Here is a 26,032-nt window from a genome sequence, read left to right as displayed (position 1 = left end):
TCTTGTCAGAGTAGGTACAAAATGTCACCCTCTCTCAGTTACATAACTCCCTTTCTCTGTTTCTTTTTTTTTTTTTTTCCCTGGAAAAAGGTCCACGGGGTGAGAAAGGATCCCCAGGTGAAGCTGTGATAGAAACCATCAGAACAGAAGTCTCATCATTAGCATCTCAAAGTAAGTGGCCCTGCCTTTCCACTCCTTTGCCTGGAGGTGTGTCAGAGCTTCAAGGCCTGCTCACATCCACCAGGAGATGCCCCTAACTCTTTCTTCTCAATGTGACATGGGGCAAGTATGTGTGTGTGGTGGTGTGTCTGCAATGCCAGCTACCTCTTCTTTCCTCCTCATCTGTGCATCCTGAAGTCCTTTCAAAAGGAGGCAAAGGACATCAGGCCCATATCACAGAGAGGGAAGCTGAGGAATGGTGGCTGATGAGCTGCCACTAACAGGGGAGATACAGAGCTGAGAGCTTCCAGCCACTGAGTTCACACAGGGCAATTCCCTGTGCAATATGAGCATGGAGCCATCTGTAAGATGAGAACCAGTTTGAAAAGGCATGTTAATCTAAGCAACAGAAGTAATCTCTCTTCAAATTAAATGATGAATTCACATGAGAGCAAATAAATTTTAAGGTTAAAAAAAATGTAACATTTTGTAAAAATTTTAAAATGTTAAGATGAAAATAAGTGGAGCTGAACAGAATGGTTTAGGGACATCCCAAGAAAAGCGCTTGCTCTGTGCAGCACTGTTTTGCATTACACAGAGATGTGTAATGCACTTAGAGTTGCTATTCCTAGGATCTGGGACCTCTGCAAGTTTGCAGCAAGGTAGATGAGGGCATAAAATTATAAATGATCCTTGCCTGATCACCAGCTGAATGGGGCCATGTAGATTCAGACCATGCTTCAGTACTGTCCAGCTCCCCATTCAGGTGTCCTGGATCACAGCATCATTGAACTTTGAGTTTGTGCCTCAGCTTGGAGGTAAGGGTACATCACACAGTACAATCAAGATAACACAGTGCAGCTGCTTGATAAATAATTTCTGTGTTATGTTCTCCTCCCAAAATTTCTCTTCTCTTATAAAGAATCTCTCCTCTCCTTGAAGTTCTTTCCCTCCTTCTTTAGCCTTTGGTCCTTTGCTCTTTCTCTCGAGAACCATTACTTTCCTCCCTGTTTCCAATATCCTACTCAGAGCTGCATTTTGCTTCATGTCTTACCAAACACATCTCTCCTCTCCCTCCTCTGCTTCATCCTCTGCTTCATCATCTTACGTAGGTCACTCAGGTCCCATCTTAGTCCACCGTTGATTGTAAGAGCTTCTAGCAGCAATATATGGACAGTTTCCATAGCAGCAGTTACTCCATAGCAACAATTTTCCCTTGTTTGTTTTTCTTTTGCACAGTGCTGGGAGAGCTACAAGGGCGAGCAGGACCACCAGGTCCCCCTGGACCACCAGGTGAGTAACGTACAGAGCTCAGCCCCTAAGCATGGAATGCTGACACAGCATGGCATGTTTCTGAGCCATGCAATTTGCTGAGTAAATGTTTCTAATACCCCTGTTTCATTTGTCATCAGGTGAATCTGTGCAGGGACCCCCTGGACCTCATGGTCCCCCAGGTAAGAGTTTGTTCCTCTGAAACCCAGCTGGAAAGTGGGAGGTTTTTCCAAGGCCTAGGGCTGGAAGCAGAATGCCACATAGTGGATTTCTACCAACACAGTTTCACTGCAGCAAGATGCTGCCCAACAAAGAACATTTGCTTTCGCAGCGGGTTCTAGCCAGAGTACTAATTAGTAAAAGTATTTTGGGAAGACACTCAAAGTTTTCAACTTGCCAAGGCTGATCCCTCCTGAAGCTTTTCTTGTTTCCCTTTTTTCTAGGATTGCCAGGACCTCCAGGCCCACCAGGATCAGCCATGTCCACCTCAGGTAGATCCTTGCCACTTATTCTGTCATCTGGTCCTGGAAATGTCCTGTTGGGGTTCCAGAGAGCACATAAAAGGCTAGGACCTAATGGAGCCAGGGAAACCTTGGTTCATGTTCTGTTGGATGTCTTGAAGAAATCTTTGTTTGAATTGCAGAAGCATTCTTCACAGGCCCACCAGGTCCACCAGGACCACCAGGCCCGAAGGGAGACCCAGGTGGGTATATCGTGCTGCCTTACTAGAGGGGTCTTAGCACCTTAGACTGAAAAGAAGAAAGGGCTTAGGAGCAGAAATTCCTGCCTTTCTCTGTCTGTAAGAAAGCTAGCACAGTTGTCACTAAGTAGGACTCCTGTCTGCTGTAAAACAAGTCAATCTTTGTCAAAAACTTTTATTAGTCTCCAGTGCTGGTGCCAAGGCAATTGCTGTATTCAGATCCCAACTTTGCAAGCCCATCATATTCAAGAACATTCAGAACTTCAGATTTGCCATTGAAGGGGACAGCCCTTTTGCAAATGCACTGTGGACTAACTCAGTGCAATGGGGTGGCCTGTGAAGTGTAGCTCAGCTGGCAGAAAAATGTGCTCCCTTTACCCATTTCTCCCCTACAAATTGAAGGCTAAGATGATATGCTGCAGTGTGGGCTGGGATGCTGCTGATGAGAATAAAGCAAATCCTGACACTGTTCCTGTGCTTCCCTGTTGACAGGTGAACGAGGCCCGCGGGGATTCACAGGTAAGGAGATGTCAGTGGGTTTCAGGGTAGCTGGCCTGGCTGTAGGAGTGCTCCTTCATTTCTGTGTCTCATGCAGGAGAACCGGGTGATCCTGGCCTTTCAGCATTCTCCTCCCACGGTTAGTCTGTGCCCCCTTTCCTCCTTTGAATTCATTGTCCCTGGGCTTGAAATCAGGCCAAAATCCTGCTCTATTCTTTCTAACTTAGTTTTACTGGAGCCAGGATTTTGTCTACATACTTTATTCCTGTCAATCTGACTCTCTTTCTGCAACTGGCAGGTGAAAGAGTCACCATACAGGGACCCCCAGGCCCACCTGGCCCACCTGGACCAAAAGGTGAAGTTAAAAATCATCTTTCTTTTATTGGGGGTGGCCTCACACATCCAAACGTGGTTGAGACAAAGGATGGAACAGCCCAGTCTTTTGGGAACTAGAGCTGTGCTCACCCCTGCCTTTTCAGGCAAAGCAGGACCAGAGCAATAGAATTGCTGTGAGCACAAGGCACTTGACCAGGCCACAGAAGGCTCAGGCAAGCTGCCATGGTCTCTTCCTTATGCTCTTTCCCAGCAAGCTGGCATTTCAAGACAGTTATTGCAAGGGCTGGATAGTTACTTCTCTAACAACATGAAGCTCAGCTGTTTCACATGACCAAGTATGCAAGATGCAATCACACCCATTACAAGTGTCTGTCTCCCTCGCTCTTTTCCAGGTGATGCAGGTGTCCCAGGTGCACCTGGCATCCCAGGAGCATCTCGAGGTAAGAGGCCAGACCATCATTGCTCTGACATTAAGAAGGAATGTTGATATCTGGTGGAGGCTTTGAAAAAGCTCCTTTGACTTTTACCAGTGTGGGTGCCAACCTAATGCTGATGGGATTTCTGTTCAAAACCCTTCTTGCAAAACTTGTCTTAAATCATAAAATTTAAGAATTCAAGGGGTTTTTTTCCAACTTACTGGGAATCCTTTAAGCCAGAGTTTGCCTCTGTATGGATAGGTCCTTGAACTGGTGCTGCCCAGGCTGACTGGAATTGGGAGCAGCAGGGCAGTGATATTAGACTAATGAGCTTGAGCTCTATGATCTCCATCTGTATTCTGCACAGCACTGCACTCTAGTGCTCAAGCCCACCAGGTCTGCCTGTACAAAGCCAGGAATGTCTCTGGACTCAGCCCTGCTGAATTATAAGATGCTGAATTAATTGAAGACATTATACTGCCAAATAGCCCATGCTCAGACTGTGTTTAAATATGCAGGGGGAGCCCCTCCATATTCAATTTCCAAAGGTCTTTCCAGGCCTGTGGGAAGGGCTTAATGCAAGTACACTTCACTATCACTTGGTCTAATGCAACTGTGCCAAAAACACTTCTCCTTACAATGCTTTCTGCAGGTGGATCTAGACAAATTCAGGGACCCCCAGGACCTCCTGGGCCACCTGGTCCTCCTGGCCCAAGTGGAGGTTCATCTCAAGAGATTCAGCAGTATGTGACTGACTACCTGAAGAGTGAGTACAATGAGATTTTTGCTGTGGGTCAGCAGTTTCCTGCCTATCTCTCTTGCTCCCTAGGACCTTGTCCTCTTCTATTAGAAACCCTCTTCTATTAGAAACAACAGCCCTGCTGCTCTGGGCTTATTTCTTTTGAGTACTGTGAAGTGCTGTTGTCCATTGTGGCCTCTGTAGAACTGTCCTTCTGTTGTCCTGTTCCTTGTCAAAGGAAGCAGGTCTGATAATTGTGCATATGGTCAGTCTTCCCTCTGTCATGTGGGCATATCTTGGGCTTTTTACATAGGTGACAACGTCAGACATTATTTCACTGGTGCCCAAGGCCCACCAGGCCCTCCAGGCCCGCCTGGACTGATCACCACTGCAGATGGGATGACCTTGGACTATGCAGAGCTGGCTACCCGTGTCATGAGCTATATGACAAGTAAGCACCTTGTTGATAAACTCTGTACTGAGTCATGCCCTCAGCTGAGCTTGTGCAGCACCTAGGAGGTGAGAACTAGAGGAAAAACAAATCTTTAAATAGCAGCACCCCAACTAGGTTATTCATCTTCAGCAGTCTAGGCCCAGGACTCTGCACAGCTGAGGTGTCCTCAGAGCCTTGTCATTTTTTAATGGTTAGATTAACTAGCAGTTGCTGCTGCTTGGAAAGTCTTATATTAAACATTTGCTGTTAGACTCTTTGACACCCCAAAGACCCCAAACAGAGGTAGATTGTTTAGTATATGTGGTCTCAAGTATTTGGGAGTTGTCTTGGGTGCTCCTAAATTAGATGAAATCCCCAGAGCTTTTGGAAGTAGCCTGGAATCTGAACCAGAAATGAACAGAGCACACAGCTGTCTTTGATGACCAGGATGTGTGAGAGAGCAACTGTTTCATAGCTGGGGGCATGAGAAGGCCATTCTACCAGTTAATTAATTCATCTGTCCTTTGTTCCTTCCTGATCCCCCCTCACCTTCTGTCTCATGCTGGCTCATGTAAAACCTTTGCATTCCCACAGGCTCTTCAGGTCGCTATGAGTCATTTTCTAGCTCAGTATCCACTACATCCATTTTGTACCAAGAACTTCTGGACCTGCTGCAAAGTAAGTGACCCTCAAGGGAAACATGGAATTGAGGGTAAAGCATCCTGGAGATCTCTCTTTCCCTTCCAGTCTCCAGTCTGCAACTGGAGTTACCTGCAGCTGCTTCAGGCTGTTGTCCTTTCCAGCTCCCCCACTCTGTGTTTCTCCCATAGCCTTGCTATGTTGTTGTTCTTAAGGTGAAGGAGATCCCCAACTCTGTATTCTTTTCTATACACACTGTTACTGTGGGCTGACAGGTAAATCTCCAGGTTGTCATTTGGCTGTCCCTGAAGGTAATGATTTTGCTGGCCAGCACTGTGCTCCAAATGGCTCCAAAGTGTCACAAAGCTCAGCATGGTCTTTCCCAGCTGAACTGCTTTTCATTCCCTTTACCCAATAAGTTGTCCAGGGTGTCCTGAAAAAAACCAGACCACAGGGAGGTCCCTTAAGCCATCCAAATTCACATCCTCCTTATACCCTTATTATAGGAGGTTCCCAGCCTTGTCACAAATGTTTCTGGCACTATATACAGGACAATTCACTGCAAAAAGAGGGAGGAAAGGAGCTTTGCATCCATAGGTTTTGGTGGTTTCCTTGTTGGAGAGGGCTCAGCTCATAGGCTGGGATCTCCTCACACCTGGTTCTGTGCAGCAGCTGGACAGCCTTAAAAACTGGTTTTTTTTTTCATTTCTAGGAGAAGAAATCCGTCAGTATCTCATTGGACCTCGGGGCCCACCAGGACCTCCTGGGCCAGGGGGAGATGGAATGTCTCTGTCACTGGATTATGATGAACTGACCAGGAGGTTTATCAACTACTTGTCAAGTAATGGTTTTATTAGTGTGTGTTTCTCTCTGTTCCTTTGGGAGCCCAGCACAAAGCTCATGCTGTCAAGTCAGTAGAAATTATTCCAGTGCTAATTGTGTGAATCCCTGTGTACAGAGACCTCTTCACAGGGACTGTAAGAGACTTGGAAGAGAACAAAGATACCCTGTAGCTAAGATACCACTGACAGACTAGTAATGAATCCTTTCTTTGTTAAAAATTGAGCTTAGGAACAAAATTTCATCTTAGCCATCTTAGAAGTGCCATCAACACCTTTAAGTGCCTTTCTAACCTTTATCTCTGTGGTCAGGATATATTTCTCTGTGAAAGAGTTGGTCTGTCCAGGGGTGTCCCCATCATGTAATGGGTTCATGAGGTGCAGAGCTTTTGTCAGGAGCAGAAGCCCCTGCTTGTCTGTCTGTGGGTGTCAGGTCAAAGCCACAAGTCCAGAACAAGCTTTGAGCTCTGGCTCCTGGCACAGCTGCTGATGGGGACTCTGCACTCTGCAGGAGCCCCTCCTGCATTGCCTGTGAACAAGAACTGCAGCCTGTCTGCTCACACTGTAACAGCCTGTTCTGATAATGTGGATCTGTTGGATTTTTCAGGTTCTGGGATGAGCATTGGACTGCCTGGACCACCTGGGCCTCCAGGGTCACCTGGGATATCTTACAGTGACCTGACAGCGTACCTGCGAAGTGAGCCAGCTTCTTCACTCTCCTGCCATGGGGCTCTGTGTGACCCCAGGGCCTTTTTTACAGCCTTAGTCTCAGAATTTCCCTTTTGGCCTGTCATCACAAACAACCCTCTGATGGTCCTTTGTCCTTAGCAACACTGCAGGCCTCTGCTGGCACCTGCACACCCCACAGGGGGCTGCAGCTGGATCACCATGCTCCTGTGAGGAGCAACAGCAGTGGGGGTGTCTTGGCATGAAGGAGCCCTTTGTTGTGTCCAAACTCTGCAACATAAAGGCATCATTTCTTATGCCTCTTTAAAAGTATATTTTAAAAATAGGGACTTTACTCTCTTTGGAGTCACCTGAATGTCCAGTGTGACATCTACATGCAGGAAGTGAGGTGCACCAAGAAAACTACACCAGGAATTACTAGAGAGAAAAAAACCCTTCCACTTGGTTGTATCTGGTATAACTTGTATTGTCAAAGAACATTCATTAGGGTTGGGGTTGTTTGGGTGACTTCTTTTCTTCTCTTGTGTCTTACAGACTCTGAATTCAGTGGTGTTGTTGGGCCCCCTGGTCCTGCAGGCCCCCCAGGACCTCCAGGGATCCCTGGATCACCAGGCACCTCTCTGGAGGACATCTCTGCTTACCTTCAAAGTAAAGCACTTATGTTTCTCACAGCTGGCAGGGTGATTCTGTTTTTAGATGCAGGGGGGACTTGAGGCTGAGATTTAGCTTAGATTTAGCAGGGATGTGACTGCCCCTGGAAACAAAGTCACTGTATTAAGAAAAGAATTTGTCAGTGTTGTCTGTAAAGGGATGGAAATTGGGGTTGGAGCCTTTAAACTTTCAAGATCATGACAGATATGTGAAATTTCCTTATCCTCTCACTGATGAAAAATAATTCTTTCTCTCTCTCAAGATGTTGGATACTCTTCCCTGTCTGGAGTCCGGGGCCCACCAGGCCCTCCTGGCCCTCCAGGACCACCAGGTTTCTCTGGAACTGGCCTCCTGTCCTATGCTGACATCACCAACAGCGATGAGTTCAGGAGTGAGCTGATCCAGTACCTGAAGAGTAAGGGAACACCATCCATCCTTCCTGCACACATCCCAAAATATGCTTCACCTGGTGTAGGTGACTGGCTCTGCCACAGCTGAGACATTCCTGTAGGAGCCTTCCCTCTACAGCCAGGTCTACAGGAATGTGCTGCACCCTGTAGGCTTCTCTCCTCTCAGTCCAACTGCCAGCCAAAGCCTGTGTTGTGAGACAAAGACAAGCACTGGGTAGTTGCAGTTGGCCTGTGCTGAACATGGGTCCCTAGGAAGGTCACCAAGAGTTTTTACCATGGGAAAAGCATTTTCTTTGGCAAACATCTGCCCACAGAGCCATGGATAATGGAAGGGTTGGAAGGCAGCACTGAGCTAGCTGTGAAGCACCAATGGTCTGAGCTCGTGCTGGCAAGCCGTCCAGGGCAGGCTTTCAAAAACACCTCAGTTTTGGTAAACTGGTCACAGAATGGCTCTTCTGGCAGAGGTGCTGAAATTGGTCTGAGGAGTGCAGCCTTCTGCAAATTCATTGGGCATGTTCCTAAGATTGAGCACACAAAATTGTGGGAGAGATAGGAAAGAGGTAGTCTTGCCATCTATGAAGTTCAAGGTTGATATGTGCCTGCTGCGTGACAAATGGCACTGGATGAGGGTCACTGATGGTTGGTGAGACAGAACTTCACACTCCAGTCTTCATTCAGGTGGTATCTCTGTCAAGCCCAGTGTCCCCCCTTGTATTTTGTAGGTGATGAAGTTCGAAGCTACATCTCAGGACCCCCTGGGCCCCCAGGACCACCAGGACCCAAAGGAGACAGTGGCTTTGTGTCTGGGTCTATGTCTTCATCATACAATGGGTTACGAGCTTCTGAGCACTTGCACGGAGGATCCCTTGGTGCTGAGGGCTCCCATGGGGGCTCAGTGGGCACAGGCAGCTCTTATGGCAGCTCCATGAGCAGCAGATCCTCTTACCACGCCTCAGTGGGCAGCGATGGCGCCTACGATGCCTCCATGGGCACTGCTGGGTCTTTTGATGGGCTGCTGGCAGAGGAGGAATCTCACAGATCATCAGCAGGGTCGAGATCCTACAGCAACTCCTTCACAGGTTCCCTGGATTACAACGAGCTGGCACTGCGTGTGTCAGAGAGCCTGCAGAGTGAGTGCAGTGCCTGCTCATCCTGACCCTCCCCATCCCAGCCTGCACCTCCACACCCCCTGGGCCTGGTCACGCTGTTCCTTTCCCTCTCCTTCCTGCTGTCTACACCTCTCCCTCACACCTTCTGCCTCAGCATGCAGCCACAGTTCTCCCAGAGCTCCTTTCAATGGCATCTTTAATTCCACAGGCCGAGGTATTCTCAAGGACCTGATGTCTTACACAGCACAGGGGCCTGCAGGTCCCCCAGGCCCTCCTGGTCCCCCTGGCATCAGCAAGGTCTTTGCAGCCTATGGCAATGTCACCGCAGACCTCATGGACTTCTTCAGAAGTGAGTGACATTTTGGTTTGGCATTTCTGGCTCATGCATATTAGATCTCCCCAGCCTCTCACAGACCTACTGATCTTCTCACCTTTGCACAGTGCAAAAGTCAAGGTGCAGACTTGAAGGTGGATGGTCTTTCCATCTCCTTCCTTGCTTGCTGGGGAGGTGCAGTCTTATCATTAGGAAGGACATCAGTTTTTCCCACTCTTGGTAGGAAACTCATCCCAAACCCTGAAGGCCTCTGTGCTTACAAGCTCTGTGGCCCATTTTAACATGGCTGGGCTGGCACATGTACAGAAACATGAGCCAGCTGCTCACTCTGCTCTCAGATTCCCCACCCTGAGCATGGGCCAGCTCCAGCCCTAGTGACAGCCAGGACACCTAGAGAGAGTGACACAGCAGTGCTGGTAAAATGACACCACAGCCTGTCCTTGGGACTTTGTTGGGACCAAAACCCTGTTTAGAAACCTCGCTGTCAGTCTAATCCTATCTAACCAAGAGGAATGTCCTTCTAGTGTGACTCACAGCTTCTCTGGGTGGGCAGTGGTTTCTCCCATTCATTCACTCTCTCCTTCATTTCCCTCTCCAGCACATGGTGCCATCCAGGGGCCACCTGGTGAAAAGGGAGAGAGAGGTTATCGTGGACCCAAAGGTAAGGCTTGCCATCCTTTCCCTTTTCAGCCTTGTCAGGGCCAGGAAGCAGCACTGTGACCACAGAGGTCACAGCACTGCTCAAGGTCACACCCTCTCACAGTGAGGGTGGCACCTTCAGGATCTCAGCCAAAACATTGTCCTGATTTGGTGTCCCTTTCCCTGGCCTGTCCCTGTCTGTGGGTCACTTGTGCTGAAGAGCAAACTTGGTCTTCTCATTCCTTCAGGTGACCCTGGGCCAATGGGCCCACCAGGAAGACAAGGGCACAGGGGACCAAAAGGAGAGAAGGGAGAGAAAGGTAGGAACACCTGCCATTCCCAGGAGAGCAGGGCTGACTGTCACAAATGGCACCAGCCCATCCCTGGGAATTGCTGGAAAACACAGCCTCAGTTTTTTGGTTTGGATCTTTTGTCTTTTTACATGGTCTTTTCAACTAACCCTCCTTTTGATTTTTCTGGTCCCCAGGTGAACAACTGTATGTTGGCAGAAGAAAAAGAAGAGCTGTTGGTGTTTAAGGAAAGAGGTAGCTCAGTTATGCACAGGGCAGCATTCCCAGCAACCTATAGAAAATTAGCCTGAGTCTTCACTGCCTTAATGCTAAAACATCCTCACTGCTCAGCTGACCCCTTAGAGTTGATAGTTCAGATCTGAATGTCTCTTGTGTGTGTCCAGCATGGCCCCAGTGTGGGTGTTTGCTCCTGTTACTGATGTTTGGCTTTGTGCCCCTGAGCTCCCAGGCTGATGGCCTTGGGCTGACAAGGGCTTCCTCTCTCACCTAGTCCAGGCTTCTTGTACTACTCCCAGATATGTAAAAACCTGGGTTTTTTAACAAGTAGCCAACTATGCAGAAAAAAGAAAACAATCCTGTTGCAGTGTAATGTAATAGCAACACAATCCCTTCCCCACCAAATGCATGGTTTGTCAGGGATCAGATGCAGCCCACAAGGCCCTGTGAAAAACCCTGGCCTTGCACTGCCCTGGGATTCCCTCCCCACAAGCTTTGCCAACCTCAAGTGGAGCCCATTTATAGCAGCACAGTGAGACAGGACACACACAGGGCCAAACCAAAGCACTTTTAAAAGTAATTTGTTCATCTTGTAAGAATATTTTTGTACGTTCTTGTTTTTTTTTAATTCTGGTAAAAAATAATCTTAAATGTAAACAGCCCAATTAAAGTGTGTTTTTAGCCCCATCCCTGAACTATTGAGGATGGCTGGTCTGTGCTTGCAGGTGGTTGTGGGCAGGGTTAAGCGTCTGAGATGGGTCTGAGGTACAGTGGTAAATACAATGGCAATCATTAAATACTTTTATATTCAGTTATTTTAAACATTGTAGATCATCCTGTTCACTCAAACACTTGTACAAATCACTTGTATTTCACGCAAGTTTTCCAACAACGAAATTGAGGCGATTTCAGCAAACTGTGATTTTATTGTATTTACAGCAGAATTATTACAATATTCTACAGAAAGCCATGAAATCAAATTACTTTGAAAAACAAGACAAAAAACTCCCAAAACCGTTGTATGGCTGCTACTGCAAGTTCACTTCCACAAGCTGTACAGAGACCCTTAGCCAATTATTCATCCATCTCATGATTTTTGGTTGCTTTCTGTAAGGCAAAAATAGTTTGCAGTTAACACAAAACATTCAACAAACTGCTGGGAGAACACGAGGGAGGCCGGCGGTGCCTCAGGCGCGTGTTTTGTCACAGGATGCTCCTGCTCTGCTTGGCTTCCTGACAGAAAATGGGGTGACAGTACAACACTGCATGTCCCTTCCCACTTTCTGTTCTTTCCACCATTTTAGGACTGATTCTCATTACCAAAGAAGCTTTACCACCTAATTGTAAGTGTGGAAGACTTTGTGAAATCAGGGCAACCCTGGACTCAGCCACTCCCTTCTTTCACTACAGGGAAAGCACATGAGCCCTTTCTCATGGGTTGGGCATGAGCATGCTTTTGCTTAAGGGATTTTCCTCTGGCACCACTGACTGCCCAGATACTGGATGTGCAAAGGAGCTACAAAAAACAAAGCACGAGGACTGAGCTAGAGAAAAGAGATGCAGGACAAGTAAAAGTTCTGTAAAAGAACCACTGTAATTTCCTTTGTCTTCTCCTTCCCTTTATCTGTTCTCATCTTTTACAAGACTGAGAAATGATGGGGCATCCTGGCCTTGGCTTGCCTGTGAACAAGGTTAATTCTCTCTAATCTATTTTCAACTGCTGTGAAGATGGCAGAAGGAGGCTGGGATTGTGAAATTTGCATGGACACATCAACACAAGGAAGTTTCAGAGATCTAGAAGTACAGATTTTGATGTAAAATAATGAGAGTGTAAATGCTAACATTCAACTTATCGACACAGTGATGGCCCTAAACACTCCCCCTGCCCTTTCCTCCAACAACCAGAGAGTCACTGTCTTCAAACTTGCCTGTCTTCCCCACAGCAGATAAACCAAGAAGCAGTAGATCAGTGGAAGCAACTAGCACCAAGCTTCTTTGTACATTTCAGTTTTCAGCAATGATATATTTCTGAGGTCCTGGGAGCTACAGCTGCACAACAGCTCTGAAAATCAGGCTACCTGAAAGTGAACTCAAGTGCCTGAATTTAAACCACCTATTTGAATCTTTCCTATATGAAAGCAAGCTTGAAATACTTGCAAGGCAGATGCTATTTCAATTGGAGGATCAGCCTAAACTTCCTATGTGATGCTGTCACAAGACATGGTGTGACAAAAGTGATTTCATTGCTGCTTTGCTTAGCTCTGTCTTAGTTAAGGTGCTATGTTTCCAATTTTTAAGGACAATAATTCAGTAGAATAGAGTTATCATAAAGTCCTCTGGAACAGAAGAATAATTCCTTAAACTATGTGATAGATCAGATATTGAGTACCTGTGAATGCAATTTTAAAAGAATATCAGCTTAAAAGATTACCTGGAAAAAAGGGTGCAGCTCAGACTGAACATCAGTTTTTAATGTGATGTGAAAAATCACTCTGAGTGACTGCTGATGGTCAGGACAGTGCAGCCTTGCCAGCAGGGAATTTGAATTCAGGTGCCAATTCAAATAAAGGTTTTCCTTCATAAGTTGTTTATAAATCAGGACCTACATTATATGAATAACATCTTCAGTATCATATCTTTACATGCTGTGTGTAGCTCTCATGTACACACCAGCAACAGCAGAATGCTTGGAGAAGGAAAATGTGATTTATGGGGATCACAGAGCATCAAATGCTGGACTATGTCTTCTTCATAAAACAAGCAGGAAAGTTCCCCTGGAACTTCAGAAGATCAAGAGCTGCCACAGCCAATTTTCTGCCTTGTTGGTAACCCCCTCCTCAGCCAGAATCTCCTAAAAACAGGTAGCAGGTGCACCTGAAGACCTTTAGCCCCAGCTCTCCCTGGATGTCTTAAGCAGTGCAAAATGCACTTTCAGAGCTTGGGAAACACATGGTGTGAGGCTGAGGCCCTGCAGGCAGGTTTTCCATGAGGATCAGTTGTAAACACAGGAGGACAACCCACACGCAGCACTGCAATCCAGGGATTTATTGCCTTTTCTCGTTTTCCTGTGGACAGAATTTACAATGTAGTAGAACACAATGGTGAACAAACACTGATTTGTGATCAGCTTTGGAGGAGCGTGTGGGGACAATGAGATCTGCCAAACAGTAAGAATTTGTAAGTAAGTACATTGGCTGCAGAAAATACACTTTACCACCCTGGAGATGGAGCTGCTAACATTCATTAGAGAGGTGACATGAGATAGTACAAAGATTGGATTTCACATCTCAGGAAATGTCCTTTAGGCCTATGTGAGACTAAATTTAATTTTAATTGAATTTTGTGACACTGATACAATATTGTAACACCTCTCTCACATTCTGCAACACTTAAACCAAATTTTGTCAGTCTAGATGTGTAAGTACCCATGCTAGTTCTTGTTATCACTCAGTGAACATATTTTTGTGCTTGGTATCAATTCTCAGCCCAGTTCACAAGGCTGCAAGTGCTTCACAGGGCTCCCCACCTGGAGACCTGAGCAAGGCTTCCATCACCACATCTGATCCCTCACTTCATCCCAGAGCTCAGTTACAGTTATTTGTGCAATTTACAATGAGATCAGATTGCAGGGCCTGTGTGAAAAGGATCTTCAGATAATAGATGTAAGAGATTCAGACAGAGGTAAACAGAATGCCATTACATATTAGCCATGTATCACTGAAACGACCAAAAACGTAAGGAGAAGATTATTAACATTTCCCTGTGAGGATTTAATGGAGATGAACGTAGACATAATCCAGAAGAGGAAATCTGCCTGCCCTGCCTACTCCCCAGGTAAAGCACTGAGCCTACTTCATATGAAATTGCAAACAAATTCTGTTAAATAGAGATGAAGATTATTTAATGTTACCTTAGTAACAGTCAATTTATGAAGGTGGAGCTTAAAAAGCAAAAGGTCTTCAAAGACTTGTTTCTCCCTACTAAACAAACAATTCAAAAAACTTTGCATTCAGCAACAAAGAACCTTCTAGAGATATGGTGTGTGAATTTACAACACTACACAATACACATTTAAAATAATAAAATGCCAGAAATGAAGGCTAGCTATTAAAGTAATTATGCTACCAAAAAGTTACAAAATTTAAATTAAAACATGCATTTTCCAATTTTCTTTTTACTGTGCTGTAAATTAAGTGTCTTCATTGAGAAGATACTGGTTCAATGTCCAAGGATTTCAGCATCCAAGGTTTCAACCACAGCTGATTAAAGTCCTATGTTAATTTCTGAGTTCATTGCCATGCAGCAACACTGTTCCCATGAAATGAACGCCATGGAATGGGCATCAGTTGCACAGTCAAAGCAAGCAAACAAAACGGGTGCAGTTGATGCCCAAAAATATCAGAGAACATCAGGCCTCAAAAGACAGAAAGCAAATACTATTTTACAAATGGAGCTCCAACATACCCAAGTACAGGTTGTAACACTGCCTTGATATGACTCAACCTCCATCCACCAAAAGGAGTGCAGCAAAAGTGACCTAATACAGCTGTATTTCCCTACCCTGCTATAGGAGACACAATTCAGATTTCCCACTACAGATCAGTCAGGCAAATAACTTATGGTACATCTAGGAACTCAAAAAAAAACTGCCTATGTTAGTAGGTGGCAACACAAAAGCAAAACACTCAGCTTCATAAAGGAGTTTGTCTGTATATTTAACTTAAATCTTTCCTTAAAATAAAATGATTAAAATAAAAAAAAAAAAAACTAACACTTCTAGTGAAATCAGACTTTAGCCATGGTTATTTATAAATATGACCATCCACCTCCACTTCTGTGATGGAGTTCAAATGAACAGACTTTGGTAAGAACAGAACAATGGCTCTACCCATTCCAGGTACAGTTAGAGAAACCACGTGCATTTTGCACACCGCTTTCTAAAAAATACATTCTACAGTTTTTTAATTTGTAGAACTAACCACCTGTATGTAATAGCTAAAGAAAATAGTAAACTGTGCATTTTAAAGTTAGCATTTCTTTCACCTTTACATATTTTAGTGCAAAATATTTTAGGGTGAGGATTTACAACAAAAATGGCAGTAGCAGCAAGAAATCTTGTTTTGTACAGTAACAGCAACGCTAAGGAGTTTTGTGTTTTTAAATGACAAAACAGTATCCTGTTGCCAGGATCAGCATATCTAAGTGTTTCAGGCACTGTATTAATTAAACTAGCACCCCATTTCATTATGGAACTAATGGACAAAACATGTCATGGAGATCAGCTCAGTTTAATTTACGCCAGAGGTTTCTTTCGAAAGAAATTGCAAAGGCTTTTGCTTTTGCCAATTGTGTTTAAACAGAAGGGTTTGTTTTTCTGATTACTGGCATGTTCTTAGTAATTAGTTTCAGTCCTTGCCATGAAGACACTGCTCACATTATAAAAATTTTAAACCTCTCATGGCAGTTTCAATTGTGGAATTCTCTCATGGAGAAATCTGATGCTTAAAAACACAGTAGCAGAACTAATATTACACAATTTAAGTGTTCAGATGAGAAACCATTTTTTTTATGATGAGAAAGAGCATAATTAATATTTCAGGCTTAAAGTCAAAACCATAGGTAATGTACTTTTAGAGACTGGGATAAAAAGCCCACTTAGTCTTGAAACATCTGAAGGACGTAACAATACCACTGTACACCAACACTTGGTTTGTTTCTTCTATTTAGGGGAGTGAAGAAAGCGCTCCTGACACTGATTGTCTCCACTGAAAACAAGACAGGCGAGGTCCCCGGTGTTCATACGCCGCGGGTAAGTCGGGTTAGACCGTAAAGAGGGAGAATTCCAAACACCAAAAATCCTCCAGAAGTTCCCAGAGTTATGACCCAGTGGAGTGAAGACTGGGGATTGGGTAGAATTTGGAAATCCGGCTTTGTGTTGAAGGATTAAGGCATTCGGATTCTCCAGTCATTTTAAAGAAAACTTCCTGTTCCTGCAGTTTTCTGGCAAATTCTTCTTCCAGCATCTAAAACCAAAATCAGATTGTCACAGGATTAACAAGGCAAAGTACAAGAAACCCATTACTATGGAGACATTTTGTCTGATCAATCTCTGAACCGTGTGAAACTCTACTGTGTTCCCTTTTAAAATAAAATAATCCCCCCCAAGACCAACCTCCACCACCAGCTATATGTCTGCTATATATCACTCAATTTTTGCAGTAACCTACTGGCTTCTGAAATAAATTGCCAGCCTCAGATTTTCCTCCAGCTAAGTTTTCCCTGCAAACCTGCACACGTGCTGCAGGTGGGAGCCCTGCAAAGAGGCTGGTAACACCCAGCCTGTTTTGGTGCACCTGTCCTTTGCTCAGCTTATGCAATTTTTAAACATCTTTTATTATACAGTGAACTGCAACAGCTTTGTACGGCAGCTTGACTCTCCTCCTCTGCAATACTTTTGTACTGTCTGTATTTTCTAGATCAAACCCTTGATAATTGCCTGACTCATGAACTGCTCCCATTTACCTTTTTTCTTGGTCTCAATTTCTCTCTCCATTCCTTCAGTTCTTGACTGTGCTCTTCATCCAGCTCTTTTAGCTTCTGCGTCTCATGTTCAACCAGTAGATGGCATTTTTCATTCTTAAAACAAGATAATCCTTATGTAAAACTAATTCAGATTAGGCAACTCAACATTTGTACAGTGACATATGTTGTCCTAATTCTTTCTAATTAGCTTATTCCGTGTAAATAGTGACGTGAATAATTACAAGATGAAAGTATGTTACAAGGCTCTGTTTTCAAAAGCTGATCTTTCCATCAGAGCCAATTGAGATAAGAAACACTCATAAATCCAAATACACTGCTGAGCATCATTAAGGCAGCTGCTGAGAGTGTTACTCAAAACTGTGCTTCACTGCCTAATGATGCTTTTCAAGGTCATGCAGCATTTCTGCTTTGCTTTTTAAAGATAGTCTGTATAATTTATTAAAACCAATTACATTAAAAAGGAAGCTGTTTTTTGGAAATATTTCAACTCTTGGTGCCAAGAGCTGAGACAAACAAATGGAGCTTAGAGAAGAGACAAAGGTGGTTGCAGAAGCAGCCTCAAAATTGCCCTATGATAAGGCTCAAATCACACCTCAGCTTCACATTTCTCTCAGTAAGGTACCCCGGCATCTGCCTCACTTTCAGAGGACTTTTGAAGCATGACAAGAAAAAAAATCAATTATTTGGTTTCAAGTCTCTGCACTTTTTTAAGAGCAGTTGGCGATGGTTGTGTTCCTAGGGTTCCAGTCCCAAATGGGTCTGATGCAGAGTACAGAACCACAGCAACACAAACAACAAGCACTTGACTAGACCTGAGTGCAGCAGTTTTCCTTGTGAAGCTCAGAGCAGCCCTAATCTGTTGTATTTTACTGCAGCTGAAACTCTCACAAGGCTCCCACAGTACTTGGGGATTTCCTGGGGCATATTAGTGGCACAGCCAGGGACTGTTTTTGCAGGATGTAAGAAAGTGAATAGAGTAGAATGAGCTTCATTGGTCCTTGCATGATTTCTCTAAGCAAAGGTTATCAGCAGGTGATCATTTAATGCTTTAAAACTTGCCTTGTGTCCCTGAAACTGGGAAAAGCTGATTTAACAGAAAAGGAGATCTGGCCTCTGGTATCCAGCAGAAACTTTAACAAAATGCATACCAAAAGAGACAAATCAGAGCTCCTTATCACAAGAAGAGAATTCCTTCTAAGTACCTTCCAGAGGCTCACATGCAAGTGGCAGCACTTGGTAAAAACCTCCTATTCCTGCAGTATTGCTGCAAACTTCTCGTGGGTAATGCCTGGTGCTGCCTACCTCTGTTCTGATTAATGACACTCCAGCAAAATCAAGTTAAAAGGAAATGCTGCCTATAGAAAATAGCCCTGGGAACTTGACAGGTATTCCAGAAGTGATCATCTGCTTCTGGTTCATACTCTTCTTCATTTAAAATGATTACTCATAAATTGATGGGAACATATGAATTGGGCAGAACAGTGCACTGCAGGCCTTTGAAAACAAAGCTGAAAAAACTATACAGTAAAAATTAAGGAAAGGTGTTTCTGCTTTGCCTGCATCTGGTATTAAGTCTTCTCACTGAATGGTCATTTAATATCATCTATTTTTAACCTGTAACTGATGCAGTTCCCTGATGTTTGCTTCACACTGCAACTGAAGGTCCCGCATTTGGTTTTCATGTTTCTGATGCTGCGCCAGTCTCTCATTCTTCTGCCTCTTTTCTTCTTGAACAGCAAACTAAAATTAAAAATAAGACATTATTTATATTGTGCCTCTGAATAAAACCGTTTGCATGAGTCAAAGAACTGCATCTAATAGAATGAACACATACTGAGAAGAACAGTTCTAGAAGATTTAAGCAGTAATTTTCTCTATTTTTTCTTTTTAAAATTCTTACAAAGGGAGTTCTGTACAGTTTTAATTCCATTTCTCTGACTGCACTCTGATTTTTCCTTAAAACGCAGCACATTTCACTTCCAGATTCCTGAAATTACCTCCCTCTGAAGCTGTGACACAGCAGTCCAGCTGCAAGCATTGGTTTAGGCTGGTGTTAAGCAGCTACAGGAGACCATATTTTCCACATTCGTCATCCTTCCAGTGCTCACCGTATGAAACCATGATTTGTGACTGTGGTGCATTGGAAAGCAAACCTCTCAACCTCTGCACAGCATTCCCTTTTAAAGAATGAGTGAATACCTGCAGCTTCAGTTCAAAAGCTCACAAAAATCAAGCACCCTTAAAAATGTTTCACAGACTCACAGAACAGTTGAGGTTGGAAGGGACCTGCAAAGATCAACCTCCCTACTTAAAGCAGGGTCATCAGGAAGAGGCTGTGCAGGACTGTGTCCTGTTGGGTTCTGAGCATCTCTACAAGCTCTCTGCACAACCTGCTCCAGTGTTTGACTATCTTCCCACTACAAAATATTTTCTCATGTTGAAGCTGGATTTTCTGTATTTCAGTTGTGGCTTCTGCCTCTCACCCTGTCACTGGGCACCACTGGGAAAAGTCTGGCTCCACCTTCTTTGCTCCCTCTGTTGGGTACTTATACACATGGCTAAGACCCTCCTGAGCCTATTCTCCTCCAGGCTGCAGCATCCCAGGTACCCCAGGTGGCTCCTTGTGTAACAAGACACTTGAGTCTGACTTCTACTGGTAAGCCCAGGGCTGGACCCAGCACTTCAGAAGAGGCTCACCAGAGCAGCAGGGAAGGATGATTTCCTCTAACCCCATCCAGTGCATCAGCCCAAGTTGGTACCATGTGGGAACGCATGAGAGTGCACTCTATTTCATCCTCACATTCAGCATTTACACTATTAAAACTATTAAATATTAATTTATTAATTACCTGCTTAATTTTTTCACGATCTTGGTCTGGAGAAGCAAATGAATTGATTCTTAAACTTTTCTTAAACATGGCCATGCGGGTCTTCGCTTCACTTCGCTGGATTTTAGGCAGTCTTGCTCTTTCCTGAGTTTGCTTGTTCTTTAACTCCTCTATAAGGCGTTGATTATACCTCTGCATTTGTTCTGTTTCCTGAAATGTTAACCATGTGGAAATATTACACAGTAGCTGTGATGTTATACAGTGTGCATCTCTTTTCAATAATAAGTCTCTGGTGTGACTCAGTGCCTGTCAGCAGAAACCATTCCCAGCCCCAGGAGTAACAGTGGGGAGGAGAGGCTTCTTGCAGAGAGCTCTGGATCTTGCCCAACCCAAAGAAAATTCTCTAATAAATGTAAATACACATATATTTTACCAGTGCTTACTCAACTCCTGCACTGCCTTTTACAAAGCCTGTTATTCAAAAGGAGAAACTCCTTTTTGTGTAACTGAACTTCTGGGCTACAGCTGTGGAGGGGGCAGTTTGCTTAAAAAAGTTGGGGAAAGCAACAGTCTACATGGGACAAATCAGTGTGGACAGAACAAGCCTTCAGTGGAGGCTGCTCATGCTCTGATCACCAAGAGATCCTCAAACAACTCTCTCCTGGTTTACAGTTTCAGAAATTGAACTATTTGCTTTTGTGTATTCTATAAAAACCAAAATGCCTAGTGGAAAATAAGGATTTAGCTATAAAGAGACAGTTGTCAGCTACTTGCCCAGAAGCTAATCCAGTTCATTCTGCTCATTTAATTCCAGGATTATTTACTTCTGAGCAGATTTGTTTAAACACAAATCAAAATTGGTTTTGGTGGATAAGCAGAATTTTGTATTTTTTATAGAAAAAGACTGATGTTGTGGTTGGTTGGTGGGTTTTTTTTTTAAGAATCAAAAGGGAAAATATCATAATTTGTACTTCTGTATATTACTAAGGTAAGATTTTTTAAATTTCAACAGACCATATAACATCTTCAAAATACTTATCTGGGTCTTGCCTGTGCAAACACTGGGAAAGATCGTAAGATTACTTGATAAAAAAAATTGATATTACAATACACAAGAGAAAATGTCAAAGTCAACACTAACTTTTTCATGCCTCTTAAGCAGCTGGTGCCTCTGCATGAAGTACTGATCCTTGAGCTGTTGCTTGAGGAGCTGGTGTTTCTCCTGTAGGTGCCGCTCCTCCAGCTCCCAGAATGCAGCTTCACGAGCTGGAAAACAGAGAAAGGTTGGTTCAGGAATTGCAGTCCTACCCCATACTTCCCAACCTCCTAGTGTATGTTCAGAAGTGGCCTAAAAATGCATTTTAAAAACAATGCTCTTTCATGGCAAATGAAACAGCATTTTGTTACAGTTCTAGATAGGTCATGAAATTTTTGATTTCATAAAGTGAAGAAAGAGCATTGTTTTACTAAAAACCAGTGCCTGTTTCCAAGGAAGTCCTGGGTACCTCTCATGAGCTGCTGTTTGTTGTTGAGGCAGTCTCGTTCAATAGTGGCCAGTTCTGTCTTCTGCTGCTGAATTATTTTCTTCAGAGATGCATCCAGTTCTTGTTGCTGTTTCTGCACAAACTCCTGCTCCTGGTAAAAACCAATAGAAGTAAATTAAATTGGGTTCTTCTAACCATAATACATGTTAATGAAACTCCCAGTCCTCTCAGCATTAGCTATATATGAACACAAATACATCTGTGAAAGTTTGAGCTAGGGTGCCTTGGCTATCAAATTATCCATCTTTTGTATTTTCTGTGTACAGTGTAGGTAAGAGCATATTCATGTTTAAATAATACAGAAATAAGACCAAAGGTAACAATCTAGCCAGTCATCTGCAACTCATTCCATCTCTTGTCTCTCCTCAGAACAAGCTGCACGTTCAGAGCTAGCAAAGACAATACTCAATATAAAGCTGATCTCATTCTAAAACAGGTTAATTATTCATGTAGGTAAGAAAATAAAGGTATGTATGGTTATTCTGCTTTGAGTGATTAGCTAAAGCCTATTTATTTACACAGTTGGGTTTCAGATCTGTGTGGTTTATCTTGTCCTTGGGGCAGGCTGTTGAGACTGGGAGTTCTGCAGGACCACTGTGCAGACACCCCATGGTTCTGCAGGGGTGTAACCTGCTCACACCTGAGCTGAGCTGGCTCCTCACAAAGGGATTTATGACCTGCATATTCCCATTATCCAGGGGCATCACTGTTACATCCCATCGTGAAAAGCAGACAGCACTGAGTCCCCCTCCCATGCCCTGCAACCTACTGCTGCCTTTCTTCTTTGCAACCATTAAAAACCACAGCTATGAGCATGCAAGCATGCACATACACACACACACACACTCACACCTGCCTTAAAACAAGAAATTGAACCAGATGCTTATAGCATGATATCAAGGCCAAAAGAAAGAACAATGTCAGAGCTAAGGTGGGCTGCTCAAATCCATGACAAATGGAATTAATGTTCATTAAAAGTACCTTTTATTTTGACAAAAAAAATCCTGGTTTTCATCTTTACATAAAGTTATTCATAGATGAGGCTTTCTTGTCTCTTACTGAGACAGGTAACAAAAAACCAGAGGTGAATTAAGCTGACAGTAACAGATCTCAGGGTACAAAAAGAACTGGAAGGTGATGTCTGTAAATTAAGTCAGACACACCTAACCGAATTTATAGAGGGACAAAAAATCCTGGTTTTTCCCTTTATACCTGAAAAGGTTAAAAAGACTACTACAAATTGAATATTCTGAGGGTGTAGACACATAATCAACACAGTGTTTAATCTGCAGGGAGTGGGGGAAAGCTGTTCTAGTGTAGAACATGGTCATGGTCAAAAAGTGATTATGCTTGAGCTTTACACATTTAATCATTTAAATATCATTGCTGCTCTCTACAGAGTAACTCTTATGAAGTTATACCTGCTAGTGCTGTAAGATAAACTAGGCAATCTCAGGAAATACCCTGCCCTTTCCACTTCTCACATCTACTCAAGTATCACATAAAATGAATGTCACCGACTTTACTAAAGAATGCGTTGGGTGGTTTCAAGGCAGACAGTGCAAGGCAGCCAACCTTTTTCAAAGTACCACTTGGTTATGCCCCGTATCTTAAAATAAACTCAAACATCTTTAAAATACATGGTTTCACTGCACACACAGAATACAAGTCACACAATGTTTCTCACATGTGCTGAACAAGTGTCATGTTGCATGTGTGAAGCCTCAGTGTCTCCCTCAGACTGAGTAACTACTGTCTTTTGGAACTTTTGACAATGGATAGTGCACAATTACCCAAATTGGTGCTAACCAGTTTGGAGACAGCAGTGACATTGATCAGCACATATGAGCAGAAAGAGAAGAGAAGACACACATCTGGAAAATTAGGAAGATAAACTTGCACTGTGTTGCATTTTAAGACTTACATCCTGCATTTGTGCGTTGAAAAGCGTACATGAAGACAACTGAAAAGACTGAATCATAACCTGAGCAACACCCTGTGGGACACAATGTAATTGTGTGTCATAATATAGTGAAAGGTATTCCTATTCTTAAAAAAGGGAAGAAATGAGATCTGCTGTACGTTAGTAAGAAACATTTGAAATGTCAAGGCTAATCACACAAGTAGATGCTGATGGAAGTTCTAGATATTCTAAAACTAAGCAGCTGCACCTTGTTTAGCACTTGTCATTCCAAGTAAGGATATTTCACACTTAAAATCTTCTTTCACCTCTCTTCAGCAAATTGAAAGCAGCAAAGGAAATTAACCATGTCTCTACAAATACTATGAAAAATTAGATTTTTGTTTCCTTAAAAAGTTTAAAGACATATATCTTTGGTATGGGGAAAGTGCTGCAACTCAATCACCTTCTATCCTGGGAAATCCCCTCTTAAGTTAAACACATAATGGAATAAAGTTGCCATTATTTTATACTAGGTCACTCACATAAACATTTAATCTTTAAGTTACTCAATCCAAACCTGCACTGCTGTGGTTCAAATTCACTCTGTACAAGCTGTGGCCATCACAAAGCCAGTATTTTTCTGAAATACTAGCCCTCTTTCTAGCTGGGTCATAGAAAAGCAGCAAGTCTGAAGGCATGAAATCACAGATGATGTTTTGTAAAGTTTCTACACACCTACACTTTGACATTTAAATAACATTTTACCTAATCTGTTCTGCTCCTATAAACAAGATGTCTCATGCTTACATATTAGATACATTTTCCTCCTCTGCATTTGTGTAGTTCAAAACTTCCTCCTGACTATAACCTTTAAAATTTGAAGGACCCATGGAGTACTTACCACTCATAAAAGCACTGTAAATAAACGTGCTGTAGAAAAATACCATTCTTTTTCAGTAGAGCACACAAAATCCTACACTTGACAGTACAAACCTGGACCCGCTGCCACATTTCTACCCAGTTAAGTCTAAGATGGGAGTCTAAGACATGGGAGTACTTGAAGAAAGAGCAGTTTGTAGGGTTAGTTTGAGTTAAGTTCCATATTCACTCAACAACAACGAGAGGTGAAAACATCAAGCTGTGTGAATACTGCTGCCTTTTGTATTTTAGTAGCTTGAAGCTGCCATTGTTACCTGAGCATGCTGGCTTTGTGCAAGCTCCTCTTTCTTGCGTTTCATGAGCTCTTTTCTCAGCTCTTTTGGTGCTTTCTCCACTTCACATAAAACCTACAGTGTATATAAGCATGCAGAAGGTGGCGAAAAGAACACTTTGTCTACCCACAGCAAGCACTACTGTGAATATAGGGACATGCAGGTCAAGCACTAGAGGTAGTGGAAGCATGCATTGCTTCAGTGGCAGGGATGTTAGTTTAGTGAAAGAGCTTAATGAAAAGAGAAGGAACAATAGGTGGTTTATGCATGCCAGCAGTGCAGAGAGGAGGGATGTGCCAGCGCTTTTTGCATGCAAATGCTGCCCAGTGCTCTCAGAAATGGCAGTGCCTCGCTTGTGCTTCCATGCAGCTGCCAGAAGAGTCAATAGTTAAGAAAACCACCACCTGCAAAAGTGGTATTTTCTTGAATCACTATGGCAAAAGGACTACAGAGTATGTTACATCACATAAAGCTGTGAAAAATGGTTGGAAGCTTAAAATAACTTCCATTGAAACGCAGTTATTTCTGACACTGTCTCTAACCTGAATTTACAAGATGCCATTATTAGTGTCTCTGACCATAAATGACATCTACACAGCTTATGTCTTCAAAATAATCATACAAGCAAACAAAACATTATTTGGTTGTGTTTGGTTCTGAAGAATTTAAAGCGAAACCCACCAATAAATAAGAGTGTTGTCAGGAAACTTTTTGTGACACGTACGCTGGGATGGAACGTGTTTCAGTACACGGTGAATTAGACAAGATTAGCAGAAAGATTCTAAATATAACCTGGCTAAATCAAGTGACTATTAATCTGTTAATTTGCTGATGAGTTTTGTTTTTCAGAATTACAAAAATGTAGCATTGTACACTCCAATATAACATGGACAGTTTTAGAGCAGCAGCTGCATTTTCCTTCAAACTGTACATCGCCTTTTTAAGCTTTAAACACAAAAGTATGCACCCAGAGACAAATGCCTGTTTGTTTAATAGTGGAAGCATCATCAGAAAACAGAGTCCAAATCACCACATGCTATTCCTATGTCCATGAAAGAACTGCTTTTAGCTCAGAGCAATATGTCAAATTCCCCCACTTTCCCATGTAGAACCCAATCACCAGTGAACAGAGAGAGACTCAAAATGCAAGAGGGTACCGCAAAAGAAGAAAAATTGTTATTTACATATGGGCATACAATTCAAACTAAATACAACTTATATTTCAATGCACATTTGTGCTACAGGATCATTCTATGCAAAAGCACTGACAGTTCAGCTTTCTAAAGAAATCTCTGAGTCTAGTAACTATCAGAGCAAACACTAGAGCCGTTTATCTAAAAAGGGGCACTACGCAATTGAACCAAAAATGAAATAAAACAGCTTTTAAGATGCAAAATCCATATGGAAACATATCACCTTTTCTTAATCCAATGCAAGTAAATTATTGCACCAGTTGTCAGTGTCAGTCTTTTTGCCTTAACAGTATGACATTTATGAAATTAACTGTAAAAGATTTTAGGTTATCCAGACTTCTTTCTCCTGGCTTTCCTTTTTGAACTAACAAACCAAATTCATATTATTGCTGTCAATTCATATAAAGAAATTCTAAAAAAAT

The 26,032-nt window shown here is 43.1% G+C and overlaps 2 protein-coding genes across 4 annotated transcripts in view; one reads left to right on the top strand and one right to left on the bottom strand.

Annotated features, from left to right (window-relative positions):
• The window catches only part of COL17A1 (collagen type XVII alpha 1 chain), a 32,618-nt gene extending 21,543 nt beyond the window's left edge, over positions 1-11,075 (top strand). The window contains exons 36-56 of the mRNA XM_058029239.1: positions 91-171; positions 1,399-1,452; positions 1,572-1,613; positions 1,875-1,922; positions 2,075-2,134; positions 2,624-2,650; positions 2,727-2,768; positions 2,928-2,984; positions 3,358-3,405; positions 4,034-4,147; positions 4,434-4,571; positions 5,148-5,231; positions 5,905-6,033; positions 6,639-6,728; positions 7,253-7,366; positions 7,632-7,784; positions 8,502-8,909; positions 9,097-9,237; positions 9,821-9,883; positions 10,110-10,181; positions 10,349-11,075. Of these exons, the coding sequence (XP_057885222.1) occupies positions 91-171; positions 1,399-1,452; positions 1,572-1,613; positions 1,875-1,922; positions 2,075-2,134; positions 2,624-2,650; positions 2,727-2,768; positions 2,928-2,984; positions 3,358-3,405; positions 4,034-4,147; positions 4,434-4,571; positions 5,148-5,231; positions 5,905-6,033; positions 6,639-6,728; positions 7,253-7,366; positions 7,632-7,784; positions 8,502-8,909; positions 9,097-9,237; positions 9,821-9,883; positions 10,110-10,181; positions 10,349-10,398 (2,015 nt within the window). The 3' untranslated portion in view covers positions 10,399-11,075. The remainder of the gene's footprint in view (positions 1-90; positions 172-1,398; positions 1,453-1,571; positions 1,614-1,874; positions 1,923-2,074; positions 2,135-2,623; positions 2,651-2,726; positions 2,769-2,927; positions 2,985-3,357; positions 3,406-4,033; positions 4,148-4,433; positions 4,572-5,147; positions 5,232-5,904; positions 6,034-6,638; positions 6,729-7,252; positions 7,367-7,631; positions 7,785-8,501; positions 8,910-9,096; positions 9,238-9,820; positions 9,884-10,109; positions 10,182-10,348) is intronic.
• Positions 11,076-11,294: 219 nt separating this feature from the next.
• SLK (STE20 like kinase) overlaps positions 11,295-26,032 on the bottom strand; it is a 49,463-nt gene continuing 34,725 nt past the window's right edge. For 2 of the 3 annotated variants that reach the window (XM_058029666.1, XM_058029667.1), the window contains exons 13-19: positions 23,228-23,299; positions 21,265-21,394; positions 20,901-21,025; positions 19,781-19,969; positions 18,546-18,671; positions 16,911-17,024; positions 11,295-16,411 (exon numbers count right to left, since the gene is read on the bottom strand). In XM_058029666.1, coding sequence (XP_057885649.1) covers positions 16,265-16,411; positions 16,911-17,024; positions 18,546-18,671; positions 19,781-19,969; positions 20,901-21,025; positions 21,265-21,394; positions 23,228-23,299 — 903 coding nt within the window. In that variant the 3' untranslated portion in view covers positions 11,295-16,264. The remainder of the gene's footprint in view (positions 16,412-16,910; positions 17,025-18,545; positions 18,672-19,780; positions 19,970-20,900; positions 21,026-21,264; positions 21,395-23,227; positions 23,300-26,032) is intronic. The other variant, XM_058029668.1, reaches the window with a different exon arrangement.

This window comes from Melospiza georgiana, chromosome 8 (assembly GCF_028018845.1).
Source record: "Melospiza georgiana isolate bMelGeo1 chromosome 8, bMelGeo1.pri, whole genome shotgun sequence".
Lineage (NCBI taxonomy): Eukaryota > Metazoa > Chordata > Aves > Passeriformes > Passerellidae > Melospiza > Melospiza georgiana.
This window is presented reverse-complemented; position numbering and strand designations above follow the sequence as displayed.